Below are 17030 nucleotides of genomic sequence, written 5' to 3' on the forward strand. Positions count from 1 at the left end.
GTCAAATATGGAAGATGTAGAGCCTCGGAATTAAAAATTCTGCATGTATAATCAATGTCATTAGATGATTTTTTTTTTCTTCCCACGCTGGATGTGTCTCAGCATGCCATCTTTTAGCCCCGCCCTGAGGATGTGGGGAGCTTTTGTCTTTAGAGGATCATTTGAGTGCATGCACACAGCGGGACATCGGGACGCACCTCGGGAACTAAATGCCCCAACCCCAAACGATCCTGCCTCGAGATCACATGGGATTCTGGAGGCCTTCCAGAGAGCCGCTGTCGTTTGGGTTGACTTTATCTCTCAGCGGTGCTAAAAATATCCAGCAGTATAAGCAAGAGGAGTGACTGCTTGCTCTTTCTGAGCGGAATTATTTGGAGAGTTCGTAAAGACACGAAGCCCCTTGATGGTGTTTTTGATGAAAAGAGTTGGCATTTAAAGGTTTTCAACAAAAAAAATCGGTTTTATTATCATTAACTCATTCACTGACATGCTAGTTAAAATGTAGCTTTATATCCGTCAATGGCAGCGAATGAGTGAAACGGGTCAAAATAATTTTGTGTATTTTTTCTCTACCAGTTTGATATTTTGTTCATTTTTAGTTCAATTCGAATATTTAGATTTATTTGTTTGTCCTTGTTTAACACAACTTTACCTCATAGGCTTGTAAAATTATTTTTTATACAGCGATAGTACAAGTTCAATAGAAAAATGGATGGACGGATGAACAGAGACAATTGGCTGTGAGAAACGACAAGCTGCCACCATCTCGTACCACATCTTAACAGAATTTAATTTCCACCGCACTTTAGCTCCTTTATCGTTTCATCTAGGGTTAAACGGCGAAATAATCTGTGAGAAAAGCACGTAAAATTCTTTCGGGAGTCGTTCGCACTGAGGCCGTTGCACGTTGAAGGGTCAAAATTTACTCCCTCTTTCACTCGTGTTTTGCTATGAGGGGACGAGGGGAGGTCATGAATTTCAAGGAACAGGATGCTGGGGATTTGAAATCCCACCGAGGATAATGAAGTGTAGTGACACGTCATCCGGCGGGGTCTTCCGTCGCCACGTGGATTGGCCGAGCCTGTCCCGTTGGCCTCCTGTACATACGAGAATGTACGATGCACCTCGAGCTCAGAGAAACACTAAATCGCCGGAAATGGCCATCGGCTTTCTTTGATAGATGAAAGATGAAATTGCTGTTTATTCACACGCACTAAAGTGAGCGGTGTCCCCATTCTAGATAATCACAGGCCGGATTTTTTTTGTTTTTAAGCTTTACAAAAACTAAGGACCGAATCTGTGGCAGGATGAGTAACATAAATGCGACCTAGCGGCACGGAAACAGGAGTTGATTGATATCAGCAAAAAAAATATAAATTCAGAAAATGACTTTCCCCTCATCGCCAAAGAATAAATCCGCATAGTAAAAACAAATAACAATAAAAGCAGCACAGACACTGAGGCTAATACTAGTCAACTGATAAACTATCGTCCGGGGTTGCCGTGACAACGAGATGTTGCAACAGATTGCCTTAAGAAACAGCAAACAGACCCAAGAAGCAACACCGTAAAGAATCACCAGATCCTTCTAAAACCAAACCGACAGACACGAAGATATTTATAGCAATCCCGGCTCAAGCGAAATCATATTCTTATCAAAGAGGCGAAACTTTTGAGGCTAATTTACGTCTTGAAATTTTACAGTGTGATTCCTTCTGATCAAAGAAGTGATGTATCGAGAATTATGGGTTGGATACAAGCCGAAGCCTAAAGTGAATAAAAACGGTAAAACATTTAAGTGGAGACTTATGTGATATTAATGAGCTGAGAGGAAATGAAAAGAATCCTTTTCTGAGAACACCATTACATTGATTTTCAATTTGGTGTCATAATTAAGGCCCGACTAAAATTGACCTGTTAAAGCCAAAAAATAAATTAATTTTAATTTCAAAAAATGAATAAAGTGGTCCCTTAATCCTTACAATATATTTCTGAGTTACAGCCAGAACAGTTTGAATGTCTCGTGATGCTAACAAAAGCGCTTTGTTACGCCGCGCTAGCAGTTGACGAGCGCCATTACAGTCCTCCGAAATTAGTTTCATTAGTATGCACGTCCTAATTCGCTCGTTTTCTTGTCAAAGCTAACTTTTGAAGCAAGAGAGAAGCCGTAAAGCTAAATGGCCTTGAACTAAATGCCCAAATTGGACAAAAATGAGCTTTGGCGTTTCCTCGTCCAGGAAACGCTCCGTTATCAAACTCCCGCCTCGCGACACTCGTAAGAAACCCGGAACGATGCAAAGGCGACTGTGAAAAGCGGGAAATGCTCGGCCTGCTCCTTCAATGTCATTCTGGAGCTTCGCATCCGGGCCGACGCAGCTGCTTAGCCTCGATGAAAAAGCCGGCTGCGGAAATGAAAGAGGCCCGCGATAGCAGCACGCTAGGCACGCTATTCATCTGCATCCTGGTGTTGTCTAATTGAGTCCGGTCGGCGTGAAAGAAACAGTACGTGCCCGCCCGGCCGTCTCTTAACCGCTAATTACGTTTGGTGGATATGACGGGATTTTTTTGTTGTTGCTGTTGTTGCTTGCACTCCTGACCCGACAATCAATCAGCTTGCCGACACGTTGTCGCCGCGATGTGAAGCTAATGAAGGGCAGAGTAGCGATGCTACACGTGTTCAGCTGTATTATTTAAACGGAAACAGAGGGGGGGGGGGCGAGCTGCAGATTGTGGACTGAGGCCATTTTTGATGGGATTGGAGTCGTTTCGAGAAATCCCCGGCTTCAACGAATGATGCAAAAAGGTGAAAGCAGGCCAAGTGGCGCAGACTGCCAGTTGGCTCCCGTAAGTGTCAGGACTCGAATATTGACGCCGACTTGATTACTCGAAGTATTGGCGACATGTCAGATGAGCTCAAATGATGAAGACAAAAGATGTCAGTTGCCTCAATAATTCAATAAAAGTGCAGAAAACCTTCCTGGAAGAAGCCATTATTACGCTTTTGAACACCTCCCACACGCAATTTCTTATGCAGTGAAGACGAAAGACAATCATTGTTAGTTTTTTTTAATAATTTAAGTGCAAACTATAAAAAATATTATTTACCGGCACCATCTTGAGGCATATTGCTAACAAGGAACTATGTTGACGTGAGGGAGGAGGTCCTTTAAGCCAAACCAATTGAAAAGTCGAGTCACGTTTATTTATTTAAAAAGTAGCACTTTGCTGCCATCTTGTGGCATCTATAGGCAATTATAAACCTTTCACAGGGGGTGTCAATTTGGAGTTTTGCTGGGCTCGGTTGCTAACCCCCACGAATTGCCGAGAAGGCTGGGTTTAAATTCAAAATCTTACAGTTATGTTTCTGTAGAATAAACACAGACACGTTCCCACCTAAAAACTCACGCACACACATAATAACGGGATAGAAATACATATATATTGCACTTTAGCGGGGTCTGATGGTGCTTGCTGAAGGTAATCTAAGTTCAAAAAAAGAAATCAAACTGAAAATATTTAACGGAACTCAACAAGAAGTGTGAAGGGAGAGAAATTGAAAAGAAAGCAATACAGTATGTCAAAGTCATTCTTGATTCTTTTGACTTATCCAGATTGAAAATCCCTCCGAGCAAACATTTTCTCATCAACTTTCAAGTGTATTTTTCCGTTTGTTTCGCAGCTCGACAAGCGTAAGCGATTGTCTTAATTGAAGGCAGCGCTCAGTTGAAGGGACAGCGTATTATTTATCTAAAGGAGACGTATTATGGAAAATTAACTTTTTAATTACCTCTGCATAAATAGTTGATCTTTGGAGTGCCTGCCCAGCCATAAAATGTCCAATTTAACAACCAGGTGAATCTTTCGTCAGCTGCCTATTTCTGAAAATGTGTCTGCGAGCGAGCTGCTCTGAATTTTGATTTTAACGGAACAGTGACGCTCATTTGCATAATACTGTCCTCACACGGAGTTCTTTGCCCATGACTTGGCAGCCACACTGAAAAAGATCAAGCTAGTTTCAAGTAACGAGTCGTCATGATAACGAAAATTCACACACAAAACAGAATTCAACATTTTTGCTAGCTTAGCGCTAATATAGAGTGCTAGGCTAATAGAACTCTTACCTCCAAGAAATATTTCACAAATATTCCATGAGGCCATCTGGGAACTTTCGATTTGTGAAAAAATATATATAACACGTCTTTTTTTAAGCATGCTAAAAAGCAAAGCTCACTTAGCATTTATCATGCCTCAAGTCGAGGAACTCTCAAAAGGTATCAGAGCTTCTGTATCGTTACTAATTACGTCTTTCGCGCATTCATCGGCCTCTCAGGAGCTAAAAATGGGCATCCCGCCTGACACAAAGGCCACCTCGGCCTTTATCTGTCGAGAGAAAATGAGGGACAAACAAAGACGGAGGATAGTAAGATGGAAATGAGCCGAGATGGCTGGATGGAGGACGAAGAGAAAGACAAGGCGATGAGTGAGTGGAGGACACGAGTGACAAGAGGACAGATTGAGGTCAACGCGGGGAGAGAACGCGAAGCCGAGTGAAATGGAGGGAAATGCGTCTGCCTCGCGGAGTTTCTGAAGTTGGAATTAAAAAACAAAGTACCTTTGAGAGTCTGCGTGGGTGTCAAGTGACAAGGACGTGACGGGGTAAAAATGAAAAAGCAACTTCTTGACGTCCAATTTTGGCCTGCTAGCGTAGCATTCAAATATTAGCATTTAACTATTACTACTCTTTAACTAAAAATATTGTTTGAATGACTGAATTAAAAGCCCGATGATTCATTCAAGGCATTAAATTTTAGTGGGCCACACAAACGAGGGAAAGACATTTCTTAGAATGAAATATGGAAATATGGAAAGCAGCCCCCTTCATTGCATAAAAAAAAGCAGACGTTTAAAATTCTTAACAGATTGCGTTACACCGCGTCCAAGCTCAATAAAACGGTCTTGTTGGATTGCACTCCATAAAATCAGACTCTCAACAGTAAATATTGGCTGAAATTTATAAAAGCCGGCTTATTTTCTGTTTGATCAAAACAACACATTTGCAAACATCTGCTTTTACTTGCGAAAGTAACGACCGACTGAATCAGTTTCTCGTAAAATGTTAATCGTCAGCTAGTTTATTTTCAATAAACAATTGATTAGTAAATAGTAAATGGGGCTTTTTTTTAATACGATTTAATGCAATTTTTTTAAATCCAATTATTTGATGAATCGATGGCTAGGATAATCGATTCCAAAAATATTTGCTATTGACAGCCTTAACTGGAACAGCTTTGTGTTCAACTGATTCGGCCCACATCAGTTTTGTTGGGTGGTGTGCCGTGTTTTCAAACAGCGCTGCATGAATTTTTCAAGCGGAGACGCAAAACGCAATCGGTTGACTTCACGCAGAGTTGGAAGTGAAGTATAATTCTGAGTGGGCTTTATTAAATAAACTTTTGATTTACTTAAACTCGGCCTTTTTTCCTTTGCCAGAAAGTGCCGCCGCTGTTAGCGGCAATCGAAACGGACATGCACAGCAGTCGGAATGGATTATTATTTTTTTTTAATCAGGTGAGTTTTTATTCCAGACGTCCCTTCTCCACAATGGAATCCCGATAAGCCTTTCATAACTGCGATGAACTTGACAAATATGACGCGTCAAATAACATCAGGACACGACATCACGATGGATTTTCCATTTGAATCCCGAGTAGTTGAAGCGGCGTTCCTCCTGAGGCCGTCAAAGCAAAATATGTCAGTCTGACTTGGCTTTGAGAAGAAACGTGGTGACACTGACAACACTTTTAAGGTCTTCTTCGCTTAAATTGCCAGGCAACCATGACGGTGCTGCAACTGGAGTCTTTCTGCAATCACAAGCATTTGCTATTTTCATACGGCTTATCAGCACGCCAAGAGATGACGATTCGGAAGGGGGGATCCTTATCGTCGGCACGTGGACGGAGTGATAATAACGCCAGAGTGGCGGTAGTAGTGCTCACCAAAGGTGCTCCTCCTAATTAGCTTCACAAATGGTGTCCTTTTCGCACGTGTGACAATCAGTTACATTCTAGCGAGTCCCCTGATTGCGTCGAGAAGGTTCGGAGCAGATTACGGAGCACCTGACTCAAGTCCACCGGTGACCGTTTCAAGATGAAGTCAAATTTAAGACTTGAACAATCAAAAATGATCTCAAGAGTTCGCAAAACGACAACAGGATCAAAACCGTCACCGTTTTAAATTACAATTGGGAGTCATTAAAGGCATCCCGGATAAATTCCTGCTTTCCGGTGCAAGGCGACAGATGCGATAAGATGCGGTGAGGAAGCCGAAAGAAATGATCCAGCGACAAACTATACGGATGAGATGTATCGGCGGAGTTTTTTTCCAATTCCCAGATGTTGTTTGAACATAATGAAAGATGCGTATCATAAAGGCGGGCCAGCTGCTTGAGTGTCGCCGTATCAAGAGCCATTAAATTCGGCTCGTCGTACAAGTGCTGAGCAGGTAAACACAGATGAGGAGCTGAAGAACGACATTTTTCAGAGCATCATTTAAATATGGAAGCCCGGCATAGAAACTATCAATGTACTACCTTCTCTATAGCTAGCTCGTAAAACGTGCACCAGACATGCATCATTCAGTATTGACAGCATGAGTGCACACACCTTTGTGCATGGAATGTATTTGCTCCATAAATCCAAATACTTCTCTCTTTGGCTCGGAAAGTTTTTTTAAGGGCAAGTCGCAAAGAGTGAAACAAGTTGTATATCAGTTCTTTGTGCTGATGGGGGACAAAAGGATTAGCTTGGTCGAAGAGATGTTAATCACCTCGAATTGTGACGGTTATTTCGTTTATCTGCTTTCTACAGCGCTTGTGTAAAGTAAAGTATTCTGGAGTTTTTGGAACTTGCAAATTTCACACGGGAAGTTCATGACATCATTTGGAATTTTAAGATCGTTCAGAAGTCATACCTCATCTGAAATACCTACTTTGGTGCTGCTGTTTTGGTTCGCAAATAGCATCTAAACTATGGTGTCCGTAAACTGAAACAATATCTGAACTTTTACAAGAAAAAGAAAAATATTTAATTTTTTTTGACAGAGACAATTTAAACTTCCGTTAAAGCAATTAGCAAAACTTTCACAACAGTAACTCGTTTTAATAGCGGTTTATCGAAACGTGTCGGTGTTTACAATTTGTGCCTTTACTCACTTTCCACTTGCGACGCGAGCTCATTAGGCAGCCCTTTTTGTTTTCTCTGCGAGTCGTTTGCAAAAAAATAAAAAATAAATCCCCCAGCTGCTGCAATTGAACCCATCGTGTTCATTTTGCAAATATTCAGCTCGAGCCCAGTTTGACACAGTTTTTCTGCCATCCAAACAAATCCCGAAATCTCCTCTCCCAGTACTCTGGATTAAAGTTTGCTCCGTCAGATGCAACATAGTACGCAAGTCTTGGTGTAATTTAGCTTTTGGGTCCATTTAGATACTTCCTGGCGTTTAATGAGAAGCGGGCGGCACATTTTGGCTGTTTTGTTGTCAATACGGTACTCTATTACTTATCGTCATTAGCCACCTGTCCCGGCTGTTTATGGCCCTCGTCTCCATAGAAACGCGTTTGTCTTTCAAACAGGATCCGTGTGGGCAAAAAAAAAAAAAATAATAATACAACAAAAGTTCATTATGGCGCGCCTCATCAAAGCGGCGAGCCAGCGTCCCTTCTGGCTCGTCTGATGTCTCACAATGATGATTCATGTTAGCTACCGGGGGCAAACGGGGGAGCCTGTGACGGAGAAGGCGCAACCTTTTCTCGGGAGAATTTAGTTGGAAATTCAACAAAAGGTTAGCCGCTACGGGTATAACGAGACTTCTATTTTTCATCAGGATGCGCCTCCAAAAATGTCTTGAAATAGAGCGAGAACACTGCAGGCACACGGCCAACTTTAAAACATTTAATTTCCCAACTGAAATATAGTTATTGATAAAATTTCTCTGGCAAAAAAAAAAAATGGCTAGGCAAAAATTACTACACTGTAAAAAAAATAGACCAACAAAAAAAAAATATATATATATATATATATTTTTTTTTTTTTTGTTGGTCTATTTTTTTTACAGTGTATATATATGTTTATATATATATATATATATATATATATATATATATATATATATATATATATATATATATATATATATATATATATATATATATATATAAACAAATAAATAAAAGAAATAATAAATAAAAGTGAATAAACTTAAAAGATAAGCAATTGAAAACTGTAAATTTACATAAACTCACCCAAAAGATCCAACAAAAAAAAAAAGCAATATGGCAGCCATGTTGACATATTTCCAATACGCTTGAATTCACAAAGTCCCTCCACAATTAAGTCTCGTGCAGATGTGTCTTTTGTTTTCTCATCATTGCGTGTGTGTTGCTATTCATCACATCTCGTGTGACACCTTTGGCCCGGTGGAGACCCCGAAAATGACAAAAAACAACCTCCAGGACGTTTATCTTCTGGGCGCCGCAATCAACACTCATTACAGGGGAAAAAAAAAAAAAGAACTCAATAGACACCAGATTTTGTTTCCAGCTCTCCAAGCGTATTGTTTAAGCCATTACAAAGCTCGCCGTAAGCAAATGCGTTTGTTAATTTAGTCCGAGATATAATCCCTGATTTGCTTGGAGCGCTTCATCAGCGGTGAGTGCTTTTTTGCATTTTATCTGCGTGATGACATGTTCGATGGCTGCCATCCTCGTCTGCGTGTTGCTGATAAGCCAATGATGTCATTCTTGTGTCGTGATGACAAAGTACACACAAGGGATCCATGAAGTCAATCGGTGATTTTCCAAATCTACCAGCGGCAGGATAAAAATTGAAATATCGCGTTTAAAGGATCTTTTTGGTTTTTTTTTTTTTTTTACAAACGAAGGACAAAAAGGAAGGCAATTTGTGTTGGGCAGGCTATTTGTCACTTCTTGGCGAAACGTCACACCGTTGGAATGTCTGTTTATTACTTTTAAATTGCATCCCCATTTGTAAGGAACATTAATTTTTGGAATGGGTCAAAATCAGTAAGAAACGCCCTTGGTGTCCTCAACGGAATCACTCAGTCAGAGCGAACACGGAGCAGAAAAACGAAAAGTCGGAGTTCGAGGCCAAACACGGCACCGCATTAACGAATAAAACTTTAGCAAATTAAACATGTAACCTTATCGAGCTGCTCTGCTATCACCTGAAGGCTACAAGAGAAGTTCTCAGCGAGGCAAATAGAAATCTGATGGGACTGATTCATATCTCAAATGTAATCCTGTTTTCAAATCATGTTTCGGAACTCACCCCAATGACTCGCAAAAACTGCATTTAACATTCCTGCTGTCATCGTAAAACCCGTTGTCTGCTCATTCAATGTACCTGCCTGACAGGCATGTGGAAAATAAAGCAAAGGAACGTGGTTTTATATTAATAAAAAAATTCCAATAGATCTGCTCAAAACAGCACCAGGACAAATCGAAGCTCCAGGAAAACGCAGGAGGGATGAAAAGATCAATATCGGCATTCTCCAAAGTACGTCATTGACCTTTGTGCTTAACGTCATTTCACAAGAATCCATCTGATGGCTTCCCGCACACATTCTTCAAACTCGTGAGCAAAGACCAGGAAAATCTTTCACGTCAGCATATAAAGCCGATAAACCGGTCAAAATATGTACCGATAACCGGGTCAAATCGGAGCAAGTAAAGGTTCGGCTTATCGGATGTCTCTGAATGATGATCTATCCGCTGTATATCTATATAGATATATGTATCAAGATTTATATATAGATTCCATCATGAATTATTATACTTGCCACAGATATTGCCGCAGTATATTTTTTGTCCTCATCTCGACGGTGATTCGGAAAATAATTTATTGGAGCACTTGATCATATTTGACCGTAGCAAAAATTAATTTTCATAGATCCAAACAAGACAGTGCAACAGTCACTCACGTTATTTAAAAAAAAAAAAAAAAAACACGAAGACTTGCAATTTTCATGCACTTGTCGTACCTTCCATGACGTACACCAGCGAGCCCACGTCGCCCTCCTTGATGATGCAACTGTCCTTTCCATACTCCACCGGGTACATGCAGTCTACAATCTCTTGGATCTGAGACAGCTCCAGGTTCTTCATGAAGTCGTTGTCCAGGATGGCCTCTTTGATCAGATCCTTAGACCTTGGAGACAAAAGGGGAGGAAGCAGAAGGTGACGTTACTTGATCGGACTTAGAAATGCCATGGGCGGTACATGAAGGGATCAAATCAAGTGCAAGAGTCGGCCGGTGCAAATGTCAATGGTGGGTGTCCACCAGCAAAATAATTCTTCCAACAAACACGTTGTAGTTCTTCAAATAGTGGCCGACGCTAATAAGAGTTATGAAATGAAAAAAAATAAAAGATAAAATATGCCTGTGTGTCTGACATTGTCAGTCTATAAATGTTGCTCCACCGTTTGTGTTCCGATACCTGTTGCTTAAAGACTTGTAACGCCGTGCTACCGATGCTATTTATTAGCCATTGCTTGTTAGCCTTAAGCTAAACAGCATCCTCCAGGCGATTCGCTTGCATGGCTCCTGAATGCAGCATACAGAAAAAAAAAAAAATCACTCAACGGCAACATATTGAACTGGAGCTAATTGCTTCCATTCAAGGGAGCAAGTCTGAAGGCCAAATTGGCCTAAGAAACGAGAGCATGCTGCAAGCGCGTCACAATTAATTCCACTTAAGTCGAATGCGGCGTCGTCAAGATACAGCTGGGCGCACAATGCGATCGCTCGATGCCGTCGACTCATTTGAGCGCGACGCGTGAGCCTCTTGATCTTTGCCAAACAACAAGAGAAGAAGTTTGACCACATCCTGAATAGTCATCACAGGCGCTCATTCCACAGAGCGTGTCGGATTTGTTTCTGCAGGACCCACCGGGTTAATGATATGCATCGAGGTTCATTCGACGACAAAAAATAAATAAAAAATAGTAGTCCGCCTCTGAGAAGAAGCACCCGTTTTATACATTTATTCATGACCTGCCTCCGACTTGCTTTGTGCTCATTGGCCTTTGGAGCTGCGAATTTCTCTGAGCATTGTGGACACGGACGGATCACCCGAGGCGCCTAAATACAACAGCCGAAATAGATGTGTTTTTCTTGGCCCGAAAAAAAAGAAAATAAATAAAATGCCTGTAGCGCTCTGTCATAAACCTTTTCACAATACCAATTTCAAAAAGCCCTGAGAAAGTATTAGAACTTGTAAACAAGTTGCCTTGATTTAAACTTTAGCAAATAAATGTGGAATACAAATGTTGGTTTAAATGAAGCTGCTCAATATCATTTCTTGGTATCAATCTGCCAAATGAATATGCTCAATCATAAATTATCTGCCATTGTTTTATTTGCGGGGAAATCTAGTGGTATCGGTACTTGGTATCAGTATCGTCGACTATTAAAGAGTCGTGTACTCATACTGGTATCGGTCTGGGAAAAGATGGTATCAAAATTAATTAGAAGGAGCCCAAAGCACTACTTTTGTCTAAATACAGCTCCTCAACTCACTCCATTATCATTTCTTGGCACCAAAATGCCACAAGATGGCGGCAAAGTGACCTAATTGAAGCTCAGGAACTCCGACATAGTTCGTGTTATTGACGAAACTTTCAGGGCTCGGATCTTCCAGTGTTACAAAAGTTATCTTTGATTTCATCTGACCTTTTTAGTCTTTCCGCAACTCACCTGGTTGAGTATCTTCTGCCCGTATCTTATCTGATTTCATTTCACCCTTTGTTAGATGATCTTGTCTCATTCTCTGTCTCACTGGCTCTAACTCTGTTCCATCTCATGTAATCTCATTTCATTTCACTTGAGCTTATCTCAAGTGCATTCTCGCCGCATCATGTTTGCGAGGGACACGGAGGCGAGATGTATCAATCTATTATGTTTGGCACATTGTCACCTGCAAAGCTTTTGGCACCTTCACCCACCCACTCACTAAATGCTCACTAATACCTTTGCGGTAGGCGTTTAAGACTCCTGAGAGTGATACCGAAGCTCAGAGATTTGCGCAGATGCGGGTGTCGTTTCTATTTTTATTTTACAGTGTCCTTTTTTTTCTCTCAGCGGGGCACGGGGACTCGTTGAAAGGATTTGACGCTGACGAGCTTATTAAAGGGAACATGTGAGGCGAAATGGGAAAGACCAAGTGGCAAAACACTGGAAATCTATTATTTTTTGCAAATGTGCCTCATTACCCTTGTCAGACTCTAGAGGTTTGTCACCTCTTCTTATTTATATGTTTTGCCTCTTGGGGCGACACTGAGCAGACGGCAATAAAAAAAAAAAGCCTTCCCTCTTTTTCATGAGGGCAATATATCAAACTGCATGGCAATGTTTAGGGCCGAGCAAGTGGGGCTTTCCTTAAAAGGGCAAACTATGCTATTTTATTAAAAGTGGGGGTGGCTCCGAAGAAGAAAGCGCCACTCTAAGGGAGAGGACGTTTGCATTTTGGAGATCTCTCTTGTAACAAAGATGGAGTGGGTGTGAACCAAATGAAAGGAAAACAGGAACACTTAGCCAAATGCAACAGGAATTATCAAAGGACGTCAACAATGGCTATGGTTTTTATGAAAATAACACTCGGGAGAGAAAAAACATGGGTCGAGATAAATTGAATACCACTTTGGGACTAAAAGCATATTTATGCAAAACCCTCCAAGCTGTCCATCTGCAGCTATGTCTGCTTTTACTATGGCCAAGGCTCACACATCTGAAAGAGCAGCACAATGTCCATTAAATTGAAGCAGAAAATGCCAAAAAGTTGAATTTTTTTATTTTTAATCGCTATATATTTGGTCTTAAATTAAAAAAAAATGCCTTCTACGATCATTTTCCACTAAAGTTACCAAATATGGTTCCTCGCCTTTAAGAGCTAGCTACCAAGAGAAGCTCCTCAATATCGACTTTTGCAAAGAGCCCAGAGTGCAGATTTTCTCCTCAAAACAAGTTAGAATTAAGTAGAGATGAAAAATCATTTATCTGTGCTATGATGATGATGATGAGAAATATGCCATCAGGACGCCATTAAAAGCCCCAGTGAGCGAGTCTTAATGGTAAAGGCACACACGATAAAAGGTTTAGTGCACAAATGATTATTGTAATGAAATTTTCATGCGAGTGAGTTGTTCTTATCTCACATCCCAAGCTCGCGTCCAGACTCTTGCATTTATTTATGAAAGTTTAAAGCCAGATGAAGCGCATAAAGATAAACGAAAGGGGGAACCGGTTCCAACGCAGACTCGGTGGTGACCTTTTAGCTGCTCCACACAATAAGCAACTTCACTTTTAATGACGTTCTCAGAGCTAACTTTGCTATTATATATATATATATATATTTATATATATATATATTTTTTTTTTTTTTTTGCCTGGTGTGTCTTCTAGTGTTTATATGCTCTTCTCATCTTTGTGCTGAAGTGTCTGTCAGATGCTTTGTAATTTGTTTTTCCCCCCTGTGAGCTGCAGTAAAGAACGAATGAACGAATGAATGAATGAATGAATCAATCAATCAATAAAAATACCTGACTGACAAGAGATAATACCTTTCCATTTTAGCGAGCCTGGCAGATCTATTTTACATTTGTAATCACTTGCAAAATACATCTATTTATATATTTTCAAAATCCTGTAAGGATTCTGATTCTGTCTCTTAGCGACCGTCGTGCTATCAATGCGCTAGCTGGGTTAAGAGCGAAGAGTGGTTGCGTCAGCTCTCCGGTGCTGTCTATTGAAAAGAAATAAAAAATAAACACATAGACTTCCTGTTTTAATACGCTTCTTTAAATAGAAAGCCTTGAGACCATTTTAACTAAGTAAATCAACACTTGGACCAGCAAGCAACACAGCTAGCTAAACCATCAATTGCTAACAAGCAATTATTAGCAAGCTAGCATGCAGCTAATCAACCAACTAATATATCAACACAAATACAACTCAAATCTTTTAAGTTAGCATAAAAGAAGGAGTCTTAAAGGAGGATAGCTAGTCAAATCTTAACGTAAACACTCACGTGGGCCGGGAGGACTCTTCGTCAACGTTTTGGCAGTTTGTTTAAACGCACTCACTTTGGCACTCTTGAGCCCATTCCCAAAAAACGTGTGGAAAATTCTCCCGCGCTGAATCAGACCGCCTTTGTCCACTTCCCGTAAAAACCTTTTTCAACTTTAACCTTCCGGTGCTAGCAAAATAGACGTGTTGGGCATAAAAGAGTGGTCAATGATGTGACCTGTCATCGACAGATCCTTGCTTCGATTTTGTCTTGATGACCCTTGAACTTGCCTGTCTGACCGAGTTCTTACGCTGACGTCATTCAAGATGGAGACTGACAAATAAAAAGAAATTCAAATTCATCTTTTTTAGGAAAGTGCAACACATGTTTTTGTCAATTTTCTAAGAAAGAAAAACATCCGTGGTTTGTCTTTTTTCAGAAAAGACCACATTTCTGGTTTATCCTCTTTTTATCAAAGTATTAGAGCCAAAGCTTCTCTTCTTTCTAGGAAAATGCAACAAGTGCGCTTTGTTTTTTTTTAAAAAGTGCGACATCCATTTTTCTTTTTTTTAGGAAAAACCAACATATATGGGCTCTTTTTTTTCTTTTTTTTAGCACATGATGTTTTTATTTGCCAACCTTTTCAGTACTTACAAATATTAATTTTCTTCAGTACTTTTATCTGACTTTGCAGCAGGAATCACGTGTTTACTTCCCCCTCGGTGACACTGATAATGTGAGAGTGGCTGTCAGTCTTTCTCAATGTGCCTTGGATTGACTGGCAACCTTTCGCCTTAAGTGCTTTTTACACCTGAATAATATGAGCGGAATATAAAAAAAAAGATATGGATGGAGACATTCCATCACAACCACCGCACTCAATGAACTAATTCAGCAAGCCATCAACTATTCAAACGAAGCAATCATCCAACAATGAAATGTGCCTTAATTACTTTATGACAGCCTAAAACGAATAAGAGTATTATAGTGAGGTAAGAAGTGAGGTGGAATAAAATTGCTAGGTAACACGATTGCTCTAAATTAAAATCTTTGGAATCAAAGATTTTTGAACACCATGCTTGTCCTACAGGTGCTCCACCTGCTGCGCCTTCCGCAGCATTACGCACCGCGACGCACCAAGCACGTCGGAGCGCAAAGTCAGACAACAGGTAGCGGGGTGGTGTGGAGCGAGGGTGGGCGTGGGAGGGCACCTACTGTGGGCTTTTGGGGTAGAAAGGCAGCGTGACGTGGCTGAGATCGTGGATGTCGAAGGCGGTGGGCTCGGCCGAGATGGCCTGCCTCTTGGTGCGTTGTTGCTCCGAGTGCAGCTCGCTTTGCTTGTGGACCTGCTGCGTGGCAGGTTTAATGACCGAGCGGTACTTATCCAGTTCGTTCTGCAGCCTTTGGATCAGCTCGTCCTTCTGGTCGAGCTCCAGCTCCAGCTCGTCGATGAGTGCGTCGCGCTGGCGCAGCTCCTCGATCTTCTCCTGGAGCGCGTACTGCAGATCGCGCAGCGTGCCCATGTCTGCGTCAAGTTTCCACTCGCGTGGGTGTCCTCGCTCCTCTGCTCTGCCACGCCGCGCGCAAACTTTATCCGGCATCAACAGCTTGCGCCTCTTGTCCCTCTTTTATCTTTTTTTTTTTAACACCCCTCCAAGTCCGTTTACGCGGTGCTCGGCGCGCTGATTCCCGTGGCTGTCATGCTGGGCTTGGTCCCAACCGCGCAAAGTTTGCTCCGTCTCTTTCTCTCGCTGTCTCTCTCTCTCCCTCGCTTTCTCGCCCTCCTCCTCCGCCTCGGCGCACGTCAGGCAGACCACATGAAAGCCGCATGAAGAGAAGGGCGCCTACAGGAACCTGAGAGGCGGTGCAGCACTGGCTTGTCTTTGTGAATAAGTGCAGATTAAGACAGTGATGATTTCAATGTCAACGTCAGAGCTCCATTTGTGTTTTCAAGCAGAAGCCTGAAATTTAATTATTTTGACTGGTCAAGTAATCGTAGCAAAAAAGGTCAAAATCCCCAAAGCACATGTCGAAAATGTTTTATTTTTACTTGAAAGTTTTTTTTTTTTTTTTTTTAAACAGTCCCAATGTATAGGCCCAATTAATGTTCAATTCAAAACAACAACAACGCTCAGAGGCAGCAGAAAAACATGCCCTGGTCTCATCTTGAGCCTCATGTGCGCATCTCCAAAGTCATCTCCTGTGCAAATTTAGGAAAGGAATAAACTGTCAAGGCCAATCAGACGAGATGGAGACTTGGAGGGCTTTAAAATAAAAAAAATGCAATTACACAGGCGGGAATGGGAGACAAGATGCCAGCCAGGAGGATAAACTGTTGGTTTGTTTTGGCTGCTAAAAGAAAAAGCGGGGCGAAACGTGTCCGAAAACAAGGTGATCTATTAAGACGGGGCTAAAAGAAGAGCACAGCTGCCCTCTAGTGTTGGATTAAAGGATTTAAAAAAAAAAAAAAAGTGGAGGCTCAGCCCAGCGTCAACAAAAGGAGATAGCACGCAAACACCACGTGATGGCTTAGGAGGACAATTTGGGAAGTAGGTTGTGTGAGCAAACACAAAAGATGCAAAAAAGCGGGAGGGATTTGATCCGAGCGAAAATGAGAAGAAAAAGAAAAAAAGACCTCATTTGCACAAGAGCAACTGGAATGCACAATTTTCCTTGAGTATGAATTCATTTGCAACACAAGTGTGGAAACTTTCTCTCCTTAGAAACCATTTAAACACACACAACCACATTATGATGACGACATGAACCACAACACTAGTTACTTTGAAATAGAGCTCGACATTGCAAGAAAACGATTAAACCAAGTTGAAGTCAGCAGGTGCCCATGGACTCAAACTGTGACCCCCACTACCCTCTGCACACACACACACACATCCGGGCCATGATGAAAAAAGCCCACTCACTGTCCTTCAAAGCACCTCTGGGCTTTC

At 41.4% G+C, this 17030-nt stretch overlaps 1 protein-coding gene across 4 annotated transcripts in view; it reads right to left on the minus strand.

The window, feature by feature from the left end:
• Positions 1–17030, minus strand: part of LOC125978372 (cGMP-dependent protein kinase 1) — a 51783-nt gene that overhangs the window by 32169 nt on the left and 2584 nt on the right. The window contains exons 1-3 of one of the 4 annotated variants that reach the window (XM_049735694.2): positions 14101–14491; positions 10513–10619; positions 10057–10223 (exon numbers count right to left, since the gene is read on the minus strand). In XM_049735694.2, coding sequence (XP_049591651.1) covers positions 10057–10180 — 124 coding nt within the window. In that variant the 5' untranslated portion in view covers positions 10181–10223; positions 10513–10619; positions 14101–14491. Of the gene's footprint in view, positions 1–10056; positions 10224–10512; positions 10620–14100; positions 14492–15294; positions 16077–17030 lie in introns of those variants that run through there. The other 3 variants (XM_049735692.2, XM_049735693.2, XM_049735691.2) reach the window with 3 other exon arrangements.

This window comes from Syngnathus scovelli, chromosome 12 (assembly GCF_024217435.2).
Source record: "Syngnathus scovelli strain Florida chromosome 12, RoL_Ssco_1.2, whole genome shotgun sequence".
Lineage (NCBI taxonomy): Eukaryota > Metazoa > Chordata > Actinopteri > Syngnathiformes > Syngnathidae > Syngnathus > Syngnathus scovelli.